Source organism: Alternaria dauci, chromosome 1 (genome assembly GCF_042100115.1).
Source record: "Alternaria dauci strain A2016 chromosome 1, whole genome shotgun sequence".
Lineage (NCBI taxonomy): Eukaryota > Fungi > Ascomycota > Dothideomycetes > Pleosporales > Pleosporaceae > Alternaria > Alternaria dauci.
The window spans coordinates 5,141,405-5,155,625 of record NC_091272.1 but is presented as its reverse complement, the minus strand read 5'-3'; the positions used below and the strand labels follow the sequence as shown (position 1 = coordinate 5,155,625).

The 14,221-nt window shown below is 54.6% G+C and overlaps 3 protein-coding genes across 3 annotated transcripts; all 3 read left to right on the top strand.

The window, feature by feature from the left end:
* Positions 1-1,052: 1,052 nt before the first annotated feature.
* Positions 1,053-2,324, top strand: ACET3X_001595 (uncharacterized protein; the record flags this gene model as incomplete). The annotated part of the gene is made up of 1 exon (XM_069446904.1): positions 1,053-2,324. The coding sequence occupies one exon, from the start codon at positions 1,053-1,055 to the stop codon at positions 2,322-2,324; it is 1,272 nt and encodes a 423-aa protein (XP_069311837.1).
* A 542-nt stretch (positions 2,325-2,866) lies between these two features.
* On the top strand, positions 2,867-6,408 carry ACET3X_001594 (uncharacterized protein). Its single transcript, XM_069446903.1, has 3 exons — positions 2,867-3,028; positions 3,112-5,597; positions 5,655-6,408. The coding sequence occupies exons 1-2, from the start codon at positions 2,933-2,935 to the stop codon at positions 4,315-4,317; spliced, it is 1,302 nt and encodes a 433-aa protein (XP_069311836.1). The 5' UTR covers positions 2,867-2,932; the 3' UTR covers positions 4,318-5,597; positions 5,655-6,408.
* Positions 6,409-9,892: 3,484 nt separating this feature from the next.
* ACET3X_001593 (uncharacterized protein) lies at positions 9,893-14,141 on the top strand. Its single transcript, XM_069446902.1, has 3 exons — positions 9,893-10,563; positions 10,614-12,933; positions 13,116-14,141. The coding sequence occupies exons 1-3, from the start codon at positions 10,518-10,520 to the stop codon at positions 13,999-14,001; spliced, it is 3,252 nt and encodes a 1,083-aa protein (XP_069311835.1). The 5' UTR covers positions 9,893-10,517; the 3' UTR covers positions 14,002-14,141.
* The last annotated feature ends 80 nt before the right edge of the window (positions 14,142-14,221 follow it).

Genomic DNA, 14,221 nt, shown 5'->3' with positions numbered 1-14,221 from the left:
CTCCGCACACAACAACATTGCCATCGCAATCGGTGCATTGCATATTGTCGCATCTTTGAAGTGGCTGCCTTCATTCTTTTCCCGCCATTGTACTACGCGTTATCGTGGACTCCCTAGCATAATGCCTTGGTAATCTCTCATATCCAATGAGCATTGAGTATTCTCGTGTTTCTCCAATCTTTTCAAGTACGCGAAATCTGGTCTCATGTTGTCCTCCTTAGTGGCTCTGTCTCTTCACCGTTTACCTATTAACATGGCGAATACGACCGAACGAGTAGAGGTCACCACGGCAACTGGTAATTCTTTCGTCCCAGACAACAGATCCGGTGGCTTTAACCTATTTCTGATACCCCTCTGAAGGAACATGTGACCGCAAACAACTGTCACTCTACTATCGAGTGGCACACATTCGGGACAGTCCTCTCTTTATGCCACAAGATCGAGTCACCAACCTGGTGCGCTCTTTGGAGTTTTCTGATACCTGAGCCTTCTCGGGACATATTGTTCGGCTTCGCCGATTCTGATGAAGGATATTAGGTAAATAGGCCAGAGCCTTCCAGGACCACAGTGGTGTCTCTCTAGTATAGCCATGATTGCAAAGGCTCAGGCGTGATGAAGAGGAGCTCGTCCATCACGCGCACAAACATTCCAAGTTTGGCCAGCATAGTACTTTCTCCTTTCACTTCCTGTTCTTAAAGCACGGATCTGGTTTCATCAATCATTACATCACTTCTTTTCTCTCCGGGTCCTGGTGCCTGCCCGACCCAAGACTCCTCGGGTCGATATAATCCATTCTTTTTCGTACACTGTTATACCCTCTACCTTGCCTCAGTCCACTCCTCCATCAACCAGCCCGCTTGACGCACTGAAACTGCCTTGGATCCAACTACCACTTGTATCCGACCCCAACACACATACCAACTCTAAATTCCTCGCATTGATCTTGACGATCGTGTACTGTGAATCATACTCCTGCTTGCATTACCAAAATCCACTCAACCAACACGCCGCCTCACAAGATTTCACTAACCATCTAGTCCGGAACCACAAACATGGCTACACCCAACAGCACCACGAACGTCGCGGACAAGAAGATGAAGGTGCTCAAGGACCACAAGAAGGTGCAGAAGGAAAAGACACTTGCGAAACGTACCGCCGCCGCTGAGAAGGTCAAGGCGAAGAGGACTCCGCCTGCGCCTGTTGCTGTCGTCGCTGCCAAAACCGCGCCCGAGCAAGAAGAACGCACTGACGATATGGAAATCGCTCCAATCACGAAGACCGCTGCTGAGTTTGAGTCGCTCGAGAGGATAGCGCCTGAGCAGCCTCTAGATATCGTCGCGCACCGCAAGGCTCTGGAAGCCGCTCTGTACGCTGGGATGGAGACGCCGCGCCAGATGTTGGTCCGCTGCAAGTACACTCCATCTGTCGACACGGAGAATTATCCTAGCGATAAATACGAGGTCGCACACAGGACCTATGGCGCATACGACCACGAGCTGGGTTGGTTCAAACCAACTCTCAAATGCCTGGACGACAACTGCTTCGAGATTACGCCAATAATCACTGGTCTGACTGAAGACAACTTGAAGGCGCCTACCAAGACCACTTCTTCGTTTACGCTTGAACGCTTGTTTGACCTGGTTAAGAATGCTGGGCAGACCAAGGTCGGTACCTTGAGTTCATCGGCCTCTGTTGCACCTGATTCCAGCGAGGCTGTGGAGTACGACGCGATAATCGTCAATCTTGCACGTGAGGGCAGGCCTCCTCGCGGTCCTGTCACTATGGGTCACATGTCCTCCGCCTCCGGTGCTCGGGTCAACAAGAAGCCAGTCGAGGCTCGTACTCTGGATTCTGTTGAGAATGAGATGCGTCTCGCGAGCGACAAACGCTCTTCCAACGCAACTGCGCTTGTGGATCCTGCTATCATCAGCTACAAGGCTGAAGGCCAGGCTCTTGTTGTCGCCGACGAACACGCTCACATGGCGAGGTTATCAGCAGAGGCTCGCAGTGATGACCATGATATGCTGACAATGCTGACGGAGTTTTCCAACATGTCTCCGCGGAGTTTGTCGTCAACATCGTCACGTCGGTCTCGGACATCTTCGCCTGTTGAGCCTCAGCGGACACATACGCCGCTCACACATTACTCTGCCTCTCCGCCTCCGCAACTACCTGTATGGTTCATACCGTACATCATACCCAGCAACGTCAACCCATACAGTGGAGGTTGGTACGGCCCTGGAGTTCAGATGAATACATACACGGGTGGACCTTATCATCAGCCGATATCTCCACAGTACTATGCGCCTACCTATACCCAGTAGAAGTTGGTAGAACTGGTTTGATTGAAGTTGTTGTAGGTAGCTTCAAGGTTTCTGGTATAATACAGAAATCAGCAAATTTGTAACCTATATAATGAATATATCGAAGATACTATACATACGCGGTGCTAGTGACTGTGGCAGTGATTCCATTTTGTTACAATCTTTCATCGATCATTACTTGTATACCATCCTCAAGGTGTCCTCCAGGTTGTGCCTGCCAACTAGCGTAATGGAAGACGTAGCAAGTACATACAGAATACTTCATGGCGCGGGGTGCAAGTCACAGATTACAAGAGTGGTCGACGTCATTGCAGTCCGAGATTAGGAGGGGATACCGGGGCCATAGCCAGTCGGTATCACGGTGGGAAGCTGCGATCGTAGGTGAAGTCGAGTCCTTCTGATCATGAGCGTGGGGAAGGAAGAGTGGTCAGGGTCTGGACTGCAAGTGCGGGGGGCTCTTCAGCACGGACTGCAGGGTTCCTGCACGTAATTCAGCCAGCCGTCGCAGCCAATACTCCCCACATCACATCGCTAACACACAACACTCGTGTACTGCATCCAGACGGCTATCTCTAGACTTAATCCAGTACTACTCGCTATTTAACACTATGCTCAAGTCTAAATGGGCGTCCCAGCCCGATGAGGCGGAGAAGGCAGCACCCGCAGCGCCAGAGGGCAACGTCGCTACACCAGCGCCTGCACCGGTATGTTTACCGATCTGTTACCCCTGGGCTCTCGTCTGCTATTGAAGTCGCTCCGCTGATATACAACGCTGACCCGACATTAGACCGACAGCACGACGTCCTACGACCCCGCTTACAACGACCCATCAATAGACCCCTTCGCGCAGACGGCAAGTACAGACGACCTTTTCTTCGACGACGATATCACGCCCATTGCCGAGCCTGTCGTCGAGCAGAGCCCCGTCGAGCTGCAGCCGTCCGCCGCCGAATTTGTACCCGAAAAAGTACATGCGCCGACAGCGCCTCAGGCACACCTGGCCCCGCATGCGCCCCGAGAGCCACGGAACGCAGAGAGAGGAGGCCGCGGCCGCGGTAGAGGACGGGGCCGTGGAAGAGGTCGAGGCGGGCACAACACCGACATTCGTTTAGAGCAGAACGACAAGAAGGCACCCGAGGCGTCTAAAGAAGCGACGCCCGCCGCAGCCGCCAACGCCGCCAGCACTGATGCTTCCGAGTCCTCAGCTCCTCCGTCCGCACCCACTGAGCCCAAGGAGAAGCCTACACACGCCGTGCGCGGCGACAGAGGCCTGACTGGTGGCCCAGCGCGTACGCGCCTGACGGAAGAGGAGCTGAACACGAAGCTTGCCAACATGCGCATTAAGAACGAAGCGCGTCAGAGCGCGCATGCTCGCGCCGAAGCTGACAAGGGCAACTTCGAGGCTCGAGAGGCCGTCATGCAGAAACAGGATGTGCAACGCAAGAAGGCTCTTGCAGAAAAACAGAGGGCAGAGCAGAAGGCATTGACCGAGAAACAAAAGGCCGAACGCCAGAGTCGCCAGCAGATGATGGGAGAGCGTGAGAAGAACCGGCAGCGCAAGCTCAATGCTCAGATGGGCAGAGAGTGGGACTTTGAGAAAGAGGATGGCTTCTCTGGCACTGGAGAGGAAAAACGGCGTGGTGCTGCCCGAGGCGCACACGGTGGCATCGCACCCTCTAGACCAATCGACAACGCGTCCAACGGGGCCGAAGACTATCGTGAGCCTGCCGCACAATCAAGTCGTGGACGTGGCCGTGGTGGAGGAAGAGGCCGTGGCGGCAGGGGTGGCCGTGGTGACTACCGAGAGACTGATTCGAGACCGACAGGCGGCCAGGCGAAGCGCGACGAGCTCCCACCCTCAGCATCAGACTTCCCGGAACTACCCTCCACCAAGGCCAAGACCACTACAGAGGCGAAGGACTTGGACGACCTGACCGGCTTGCCGTCACCCATGGAGAAAGGACGTAGTTGGGCTGACGAGGTCGGCTCGTAGGATGAGCAACAACAAAAGGAATTGGTAAAAGAGGTACAAGAGCGATACAGAAGGGCTTATAAACAAGCCACTGATGACGAGGCGCAGAAGTATTCGCATCCAGCCTTCATGTCAGGACATGACTTCGCGGCATTGCCGCGCTGGGAGCAGGTGGAGCACAACAGCCTCTACAACACCAGACGCCGCCCAACAGTCGTGTCCAGTATCCGAACAAGCTCGTTTGATGAACCAAAGTCGAGCGGTACACATCATTCAGCAACACGTCCTCTATCAACCATCTGGTCAAACCCAGAATCCATAGCATCCTTAGAAAACCCATCGCAAATCGATCTGAACAGTGGTGAAACTACACTTGTTGAAGCACTCCCCTCATCGCCGAACTCTCATCCCGCAACAGCTTCTGACGAACCATCACAGCTGGCCGTACACAGTGGGGGAACAACGCCCCTTGAACCACCATCTGCCTCACAAGTGTCCGCTTCATCAAACCTTCGGCAAACTCTGCAGCGTCTTGGACTTCTTTCTCCTACACCGCCGCTTCCGGAGTTGCAAGATTCGCGTAGGTATACGCATATCACTGAAGCACAACACCCGCGAAGCCGTTCAGGCTCCATCGTCAACGATACCAGCAGTCACGAGTCCGAGAGCGAGTCGGACGACTGTCACTTCGGAGACGGTATGCCGCCACGGAATCCGGAGCGCTCGACTATAGCAAACGCCAAACATGGTCAGAGAAGAGCATGGATCATCACACCCGGACGCCCACAGATGGGACGACTTGAGATGGAGCAAACCGTATTCATGCGAGGCGGAGCTGGCTCAGATGATGACGACAATGACGACAGTGATAGTGATGCGTTGCCAGCCGAGCAGATGAGATTACTGTCCGGCAGGGGCAGGAGGTCGTCAACTCCTTTCCCATTATCCCATTTGACTCGAAGTGTTTCTGATACTCGCCAGCGGGCTCGATCCAGTAGCGACTAGTATACTACAATATCTGATGCTCGACCAGCGGACGCGAATGAAGTGACATCGTCACCATCTAGAGGCTTACATCAGGGCCCTTCTAATTCTCCGACAGATCCTGCCGGAACCTCTGCATGGGATGATGTGCCACTTACAGGGGTCGAGCCATCTCTGAGCAATACCAGAGAAGGAATAGAGCCTACATTGGAGCGTCTGGAGCGAGTGTACCCACGACCAAGCCCGTATCGTCCTTTGCATCGTTCGAGCGTCGGTTCGCGATTTACCGAGCGAATAGAAATCGACGGACCCGAATCGTACATCCTACCCTGTGCTGTTAATCCCATCTAGGCATTATGGCTAACGTTTGCTAGATATCAGGACGCTCTGAGGCGTCCGGGAAGATGGAACATTGGAGCGTCCTTGTGGCGATTGAGTCAGAGATTTCGCCGAGATCGTGCGCAAAGTCTTCCTCCAGTTGTGTCTGAACCATCATCAGATCAACACGAAGCTTCTCCGCTGCAACCAGAACCTTCAGAACAGCCCTCTCTGCCATCCGATGATGGCGAATTGGGCCTAGAGGACAGCGTTTCGCAAACGAATGTACCCCCAGTCCGAGGGCGATTGCCACCGCGACCACCACCAATACTAGTCATGTCACTCCAGGAAGAATTGGAACCACTGCTCCAGCCAATCTCAGTGCCGGCCATGGAAGCGCGTATTCCAGGAATCTACACACCTCCCATGGGTCCTCCTCGGCTCCGTCTGCGGCGCGATGGTACTTATGGCCGCGCCAGGATCCCGTATGGTTATCCGGATGAAAGCTGGTGGGACTTTTTTAGATGGTGTTGTTGTGAGGCGTTATTTACCTGTTGAGGTGAAGCTTTGTTGTACGACTAGATACTTGAGACTTTGATAAGATCACTGCGCTCATCTCAGTTCTGTAGTGTACTTGGTGCTTTGTGAAGTTGTACTTCAGAATGCGTTGACATGCTTAGGGTGGTGATGTCTTAAGCACAGCGTAGAAGGCACCATGGAGTTGTGCATATTAGTCTACATGAACGTACTACAACACGGAGACTTGTGTACATCTCATGGTTCATTCCAAGTCCGAGGCATATATTATGGAAACACGGAACTTCTGATAGGGTGAATCTTACAAAAAGTGATTCGCAATATCTACAACATTCATGCCTTCCTCTACATTTCAAATCTAAGTTTCAGCTTCCATAATCCATTCTTTTTGGTCACTGGCACATATTCGAATGTCCCGCTTAACGTACACCTCCACCTCTTCTTTCTCGCCCGAGTGTTTCTGCAGGTCGAAATAGTAGAGCTCTCAATCAAACAGTATTGCATTCATTTTGTCGAAGGATGACGGTATTTTCTGTACTACTCATTCAATATAAAACGTAATGCACACTGAGTACTTGGTCTTTGCGTATCTGACGACACGTCAAAGTGGCTTGGGCAGGGCTTTGAAGCTGTTCAAAAACTGTACAGTCACATATCTTTGTCCTCTTGACGTGTGTACACAGTAAATCTGCATCGCGCGTGAAAAGAATGCGTTTGTTTGAGTTGCTTATTGGTTTTTATATAACTGAAACCAGGATAGACATCAAGCGAAGCGAACTATGACGATAATGTCATGAGATATGTCAAACAATCAGAGAAGACGAGTCAGAAGAGCCTTGGTCACGACATGTTTCTCAATGTTTTGTGATTACAATACATACACCATACTTCGTCCTTCATCATCGTAAGCCTCCTCAGCGATCCAAATACGGAAGACAAGCACCACATTGCGCCGATCACCTGTCCGGGTCCCATCTACAAAGACCGAAAAGGAACCCGCACAACCCACGCCCGCTATGAGAAAGGTATTGGAAATCGCTCCCAGAAAACATGATAAAAGCTAGAGCACATGATTGCGGACGTCGCCAGAAGCGTATTCACTTATGGGAGACCGTGGCATGACTACAATCAAAGCCATTAGCACGGAACCGAAGAAGAAAGAAGGGGTATCAGGGTCGGTAGGGCTGTAGAGGTGCAGTCGGTGAGCTTTTATGACTCGCCTCCAGTCGACGCCGCAGCAGCACCCTCACCACCCCGGAATGATCCCCTTCCACCACGGCCTCCGCGAGCACCTCGCTCGCCACCTCGTCCACCGCGGGAAGCACCGCCACGGCCTCCGCGACCGCCACGACCGCCCTCGCTGTCTGAGGCACCTCCACTTCGGTAACCACCACCCTGAACGCCGCCGCGGTTGCTAGCTTGCCAGCTGCCGGCTCCGTACCTGGGCTGGTTGCTACCGGGACCGCGCTCGTTGTAGACCTTGACGGTCTTGTTGTCCGGACCACCCCTAGCGTTCCTAACATCGTCCGCGACGCGACGGAGCGCACCGTGCATGTCTTGCGAGGTAGCGAAGTGGGCGACGAAAAAGTGCTTGATCTTCTCCATCTTCTCCACCTTGGACCTGTCTTCCTCAGCGAGCAGACTCTTCGCCTCTTCCTCATCTTTTACGCCAGCAATGAAGAGGCCCTTGCTCTCCTTCCGCTCAACAGGCTCTCGGGGTGCTGGAGACGCAGGTCCCTTCTCTGGCGCCGCGGTGCCATTGGGCTTGACCTCGCTAGGAATGGCCTTTTCAGCACCGGCGTTGGCTGGTGTGTTGCTGGCCGGGGGCTGAGGTGTAGCGGCCTTGACAGGCTCCTTGGGTGTAGCAGCCGGGGCGGGGGAGGGACCGGTGCGTGTGGGCTGGCCAGCATTCTGCTTCTGTTGTTGAGGAACCGGTGGGGTTGCGACAGCGGGGCGGGGCTGCTGAGGAGCATTCGCTGGTGGGCCAGCTTGACGTCCCGGCGCAGGGGATGGCTGAGCAGAGGGGCTAGGGTTCACTGCAGCTGGGGGACCAGTGCTGGTATTGGCGGCTGCGGGCTGAGTCTGACCAGGCGCAACCTTTCCACCTCGGTGAGCAAAGTTGAAACCCTGAGCCCTCATCTCGGTACCGATCCTGCCGTTGTCAATGTCCAGTACAAGCCATCCGTAAGCAGCATCCGCAAGGTTGAAGTTCCACATGTTCTTGAAGGCACTCTCATCGATCTGACCGCTCTGAGGCCCAGGAGCAGGGCCGCCGAAGGGGTTTCCGCCATTGGCGACGGTGGGCATCTTGTTCACAATTTCCAGCGCCAGGGCGAGCAGGCGCTGCTGGGACTCGCTATCAGCGACTGCTGGCTCAACTTCTGTCTTGACAGTATCCCAAACGTCGTTGAACGAGGCCTTGGACGCAGCGAGCTTTCCACGGTAGTGGTCGAGAGTGGGGTTGACGCTGAACTCGTTGTACGAGCTGCCGTAGCGGAAATGCAGACCAGCGGAGACGGAGAAATCTGCCTTGAGCGTGACGGACAGCTGATTGAGCAGTCCTTCGCGGGCGGGAGATGCGTGGGTGACGAATATGCGGGTTTCGGTCGGATCGTATACGCGGTTGGCCGTGTCGACAAGTTCGCCCATCTGCAGCAGAGTAGTCCACATAGTGCCCTGTCCACCGGCAATGGTAGTCCTGCCCTCACCGTTGTCGAACAGCTTGTGCATGACGACGGCACCGCCGAGACCGAGTAAGCGCAGCTTGACGCCGCCTACATCGAGTAGCCGCGAATGCGCCTCGTCGATGATGTGCAGGTTGTCCACCTTGTACTCGCCCGACCGCAGCTTCTCCAGCACCTGCACATCTTCACAAGCACCCCAGACGGTGTATACTGGTACGTTGAGAGTGTACGTCTTGTTAAGGAAGAGGGGCAGTTCTGAGAGTGGCAGGTGCTCCCGTGCGAAGCGCTCCTTGATAGGCGGTTGGGGAGGGGCTGTGGCGATGGAGCGCTTGACAGCGTCTGACAGCAGCGGGGAGTATTGGGCCACGTGCTTGAGGGTCTTCTCGGCGATGCGATCAAGCGAACGATCATCGTAGAAGCCAAAGTCGCCAGTGTGGATGATGTAGTTTGCGCGGGCGTCGGCGGCGAGCTGGTTGAGCGATTGCAGGTTTCCTAGTGCGTGTTAGGAGGACGTGATTGACTAGATGCCATGACTGCCGTGCTCACCTCGGACGTCTGCAATACACAGCACTCGTACGCTTCCCTGCTGGATCACGCGGCCCTGGTTGGGGAGCAGCGGAACAGCTCCAGGCGCTGGGCCTGAGGGGCCGCCAGGAGCGCCACCATTGGGAAGGTAGTTGCCTGGGTAAGGGCGCGGCTGGTTGGGTGCTTGCTGGACGAGGTCAATATTGATGTCACATGTTGGCAGACGGGTGCGGCAACTGCCAGACGTACTGAAGCCATGGAGTCGGAGGCGGAGAGGGGTCGAGAAACGTGTCCTGGAGAGGCGTACAGGCGGCTGGGTTGGACTTGGAGAATAGGGCGGGGTATTACAAGGTTGGGGTATGAGAGAAGTTAGTGGAAGAGCCTCCTCGTTTATGTTGGCAGCGGCGAGTTTGTCCTGTCTACCGTCGCTCCTTCTGTTTTTGCTAACAGCTTTCCGCCGCACAGACCCTGGCCTAGCGCGTCCTATCAAGTCGCGTTGGAGCTGTCTGGACTTTTACATCTCCAGCTTCTCCAGCTTCCTCCGTCCATTGAGCTTCCATGCCCCTTTGTATCGTTGTCTATTCATCTCATTCATCTTCCGAAAGCTTTCTACAGGATGGTCTTTCATCGCGTTGTAGCCAGCAAGGGCTGTGGCGCCGCCTCTAGCCACCACCATCTCGTCGCCTAGCTGTCCAAGAAACTGCCGTCTCCTTTAGATGATGGTACCCAGCACATTACTTCTTTCTGAAGCTTCTTCTCAGATCATCTGCGAGAAAGTCTTCATGCTCCGGCAATGAAAGCTATGCCAGCTTGTACAGTGCCTGTCTGGATCGGTCTGCACGACACATCCAACCAGACTCTTTACAGCTTGCAGGGACACCCAAAGTCTGGGGTACCCACAGTCCAGAGCGACTTGCGCAATTACAGGCTACAGCAGCGTCGGCTTCTGGTATGGCCTTTTCGCCTACCGCCTCGTCACTGATAGGGTAAACGGCTTACCTAAGTCGTGGACCCTGCTGCTAGGACTAGCGCCCTTTGAAAAAAAGTTGGATCCCCACCTTGCGCGAGCAGCCAGCGCTCTTTTCACAACTGTCAATATTAAAGGTCTTCGTTGTCCTGCGACAGACCACCAGAGCTTTGCTTTTTACACAACTACACTGTGAGAGCATCGCCATGGACGAGCAACAGTTTGTCCAGCTGCTCGAGGGCCTCATGGAGCGTACGTTACCCAGCCCCGCCGTGCCGCAGACGTCTACTAACATTTTGCAGCCGACACCGAGCGTGTCAAATCCGCTACCTCTACCCTCAACAAGAACTACTACAACTCGCCCGCCTCGCTCAATGCGCTCCTCCAGATTCTCTGTGGGCACCCCAAGCCTCAGCTCCGCCAGTTGGCTGCAGTTGAGGCTAGGAAGCTTGTAACAAAGCACTGGGCCAATCTGCCCGCGGACCAGAAGAACTCTCTCCGCAACCAGTTGTTCCAGTTCACACTGAACGAGGATGTCACTCTCACCCGGCATTCTGCTGCCCGCGTCATCGCGGCCATCGCGTCGCAGGATTTCGAGGATGGCGAGTGGGCTGACTTGCCCGGGTACCTCCAGCAGGCTGCCACCAGCTCCGAGGCACGTCACCGTGAAGTCGGTACATACATCATCTTCACCACTCTGGAGTCAGCGGGCGACTCGTTCCCTGGCAAGCAATCCGATCTGTACAAGCTGTTCAGTTCAACCATCCAAGACCCCGAGAGTGTCGATGTCAGGATCAACACCATGCTTAGCCTTAGCCGCCTGGCTATGCTGCTGGAGCCTGACGAGAGCCCCAAAGAGCTTGCCATGTTCCAGGAGTCCATCCCTGGCATGGTCACTGTTCTCAAGGCTACTGTCGATGAGGGCGATGAGGACCGCGCAATGCAGGCTTTCGAGGTGTTCCAGACTCTTCTTGGCTGCGAGTCTGCGCTTCTGGCCAAGCACTTTGGCGACCTTGTCCGCTTCATGCTTGAGCTTGCTTCAAGCACCAACGTCGAGGATGATTACCGTTCCCAGGCTCTCGCCTTCCTGATGCAGTGCGTCCGCTACAGGAAGCTCAAGGTCCAGGGCCTGAGAATCGGTGAGGAGATGACCTTGAAGGCTCTCCACATTGTCACTGAGCTTGGTGATCTGTCCAGCGAAGAGGAGGAAGTCACACCTGCCCGTTCCGCTCTCGGCCTGCTCGATATCCTCGCCTCCAGCCTCCCTCCCAGTCAGGTTGTCATTCCTCTTCTCAAGAACCTTGGCAACTACTTCCAGTCACAGAACGCTGACTACCGTCAAGCTGCTATTCTGGCTCTCGGCATGTGTGTCGAAGGCGCGCCTGACTTCATCGCTACCCAGCTTAACGAGATCATGCCTATGGTTCTACACTTGTTGGAGGACCCTGAGCTCAAGGTCCGCGCCGCCGCTCTCAACGGTGTGGCTCGCTTGGCTGATGACCTTGCCGAAGACGTTGGCAAGGAACACGCCCGCCTCATCCCCGCTATGCTCAAGAACTTCGACCTTGCTGCCAACAACATGCAAGGCTCGGATGACGAGCGCAACCTCTCTATCGTCCGCGGCAGCTGCCACGCCATCGACTCCCTCATCGAGGGACTAGAGCCAGAGGATGCTGGCAGGTACGTCCCGGAGCTCATCCCACGCTTCAGCAAGCTCTTCCATCACGAGGACCTCAAGGTCAAGAGCGCTGCCATCGGTGCTGTTGGCTCTATTGCCTCTGCTGCCGAGAAGGACTTCATCCCATTCTTCCCCCAGACCATGCAGGAACTTTCCTCATACGTCAGGATCAAGGACAGCCAAGATGAGCTTGACCTTCGTGGTGTCACCTGTGATTCCATGGGTAAGATTGCTTCTGCCGTTGGCCCCGAGCCTTTCGAGCCGTACGTCCTGCCGCTCATGGAGGCTTCCGAAGAAGCTCTTCACTTGGATCACCCCCGCCTCAGGGAGACAAGCTACATCCTTTGGAGCACAATGGCCAAGGTCTATGAGGAGGGTTTCGCCAAGTACCTTCCTGGTGCCGTGAAGGGCCTCAACGACTGCCTTGATCAAGAGGAGACCAACCTCGACGTTGAGTTTGGGGAGGAGGCGGCTGACTTGGCCGGCTCCGAGGTCATCATCCAGGGCCAAAAGATCAAGGTGGCTGCTGCCAGTGACGACGACGACGATGACAGCGATCTTAACGAAGCTCTTATGGCCGGTGATGACGATGATGATTGGGATGACCTAGAAGGCGTCAGTGCTGTCGCCATGGAGAAGGAGATCGCCGCTGAAGTCTATGGAGACATCATCACTCACACTCGCCGCGAGTACATTCCTTACATGGAGGCGACCGTCACGAAGCTACTCGAACTTGTCGATCACTCGTACGAGGGCATCCGTAAGGCTGCTCTTGGCACGCTATGGCGCACATTTGCCTGCCTCTTCGGCATGGCTGAGGGTGATGGTATGGCTAAATGGAAGCCTGGTCTTCCTCTTGCCGTTGATATCCCTGACGAGCTGAAGAAGCTCGGCAACCTCGTCATGACTGCCACCATGACCATCTGGCAAGACGAGATGGATCGGTATGTGCTCTCGCTCTTTTCTTTCTACACACACCTTGCAAAGATGACAGAATATTCGTTAATCCCAGCTCACTCCGATGCACAAAGTGCACTTGAGGTGAAAGCGAAATCACGACTGAGCAATTTCAAACAATCACTACTCGTTATAATTTCCAAACGAGAATCTGGCTGACAACGTCTAGGGGAACTGTCACTGATATCAACCGTGATGTCGCGGCCACTCTTAAGCTCTGCGGTCCTGCCGTCTTGTTGACGGAAAACGGCACTGTGGTACCTGATCTCTGCCAGCACCTGCTCGCCGTCATCACCAAGCGCCACCCTTGCCAGCAGGATCTTGGTGACGAAGCCGAGGAGGAGATTTTTGATGAGTCTTCCGAGTATGACTGGCTCGTCATTGAAACTGCCCTCGAGGCTGTCACCTGCCTGTCGGTTGCACTTGGCCCGCAGTTCGCCGAGCTCTGGAAGATGTTTGAGAAGCCTATTGTCAAATACGCTAGCAGCCAGGACTCCACTGAGCGAAGCGCTGCTGTCGGAACCATTGCTGAGTGTATCGGCAACATGGGTGCTGGCTGCACACCCTACACGACTGGCATGTTGAAGCTTCTTCTTCACCGCTTGTCGGATGAAGATCCAGAGACCAAGTCCAACGCCGTCTACGGTATGGGACTTCTCTGCGAGATGACTACCAACGATGATGAGATTCTCAAGTCCCTGCCGACAATCTTCTCCAAGCTCGAGCCTCTGCTCGATGCTAAGGACCAAGCACGCCTTCTTGACAACACGGCAGGTTGCGTCAGCAGGTTCATCTCGAAACACCCTGGCAAGCTTCCCATCGCCGAGGTGCTGCCCCGTTTGGTGCAGCTTTTGCCCCTGCGTGAGGACTACGAGGAGAATAAGCCCGTGTTTGGCATGATTGTCAAGCTCTACCAACAAAACGAGCCTACCGTGCAGCAGCTCACACCTTCGCTGATGCCTGTGTTTGAGAAGGTTCTGAGCCCGCCTGAGGAGCAACTCGAGGATGAGACGCGCTCGCAGCTTGTGGAGCTGGTGCAGTATCTGCGCAAGTAGGGAGGTTTCATTTTGCTAAAAAGAGAGGGATACCCGTCGAAAGACACCAGGAATGGATTTGGACATGGAATGGTGGGATGGCATATAGATACGGCTTTACGATACCATGTAGCATGAATGAAGGTTCGATACAGACAGACGACTAGACTGGTTGTGTTGTGTGATGGCTGCATGATATCATGGCAATGGTGGCTGACACGCGTGACAGGGGATAGCCCAT

Coding starts and splice junctions, on each gene's coding strand:
- ACET3X_001594 (XM_069446903.1), top strand. CDS start 2,933: ATGCTCAAGTCTAAATGGGCGTCCCAGCCCGATGAGGCGGAGAAGGCA. Junction 3,029..3,111: donor CTACACCAGCGCCTGCACCG/GTATGTTTACCG, acceptor ACCCGACATTAG/ACCGACAGCACGACGTCCTA.
- ACET3X_001593 (XM_069446902.1), top strand. CDS start 10,518: ATGGACGAGCAACAGTTTGTCCAGCTGCTCGAGGGCCTCATGGAGC. Junction 10,564..10,613: donor GCTCGAGGGCCTCATGGAGC/GTACGTTACCCA, acceptor AACATTTTGCAG/CCGACACCGAGCGTGTCAAA. Junction 12,934..13,115: donor TGGCAAGACGAGATGGATCG/GTATGTGCTCTC, acceptor GACAACGTCTAG/GGGAACTGTCACTGATATCA.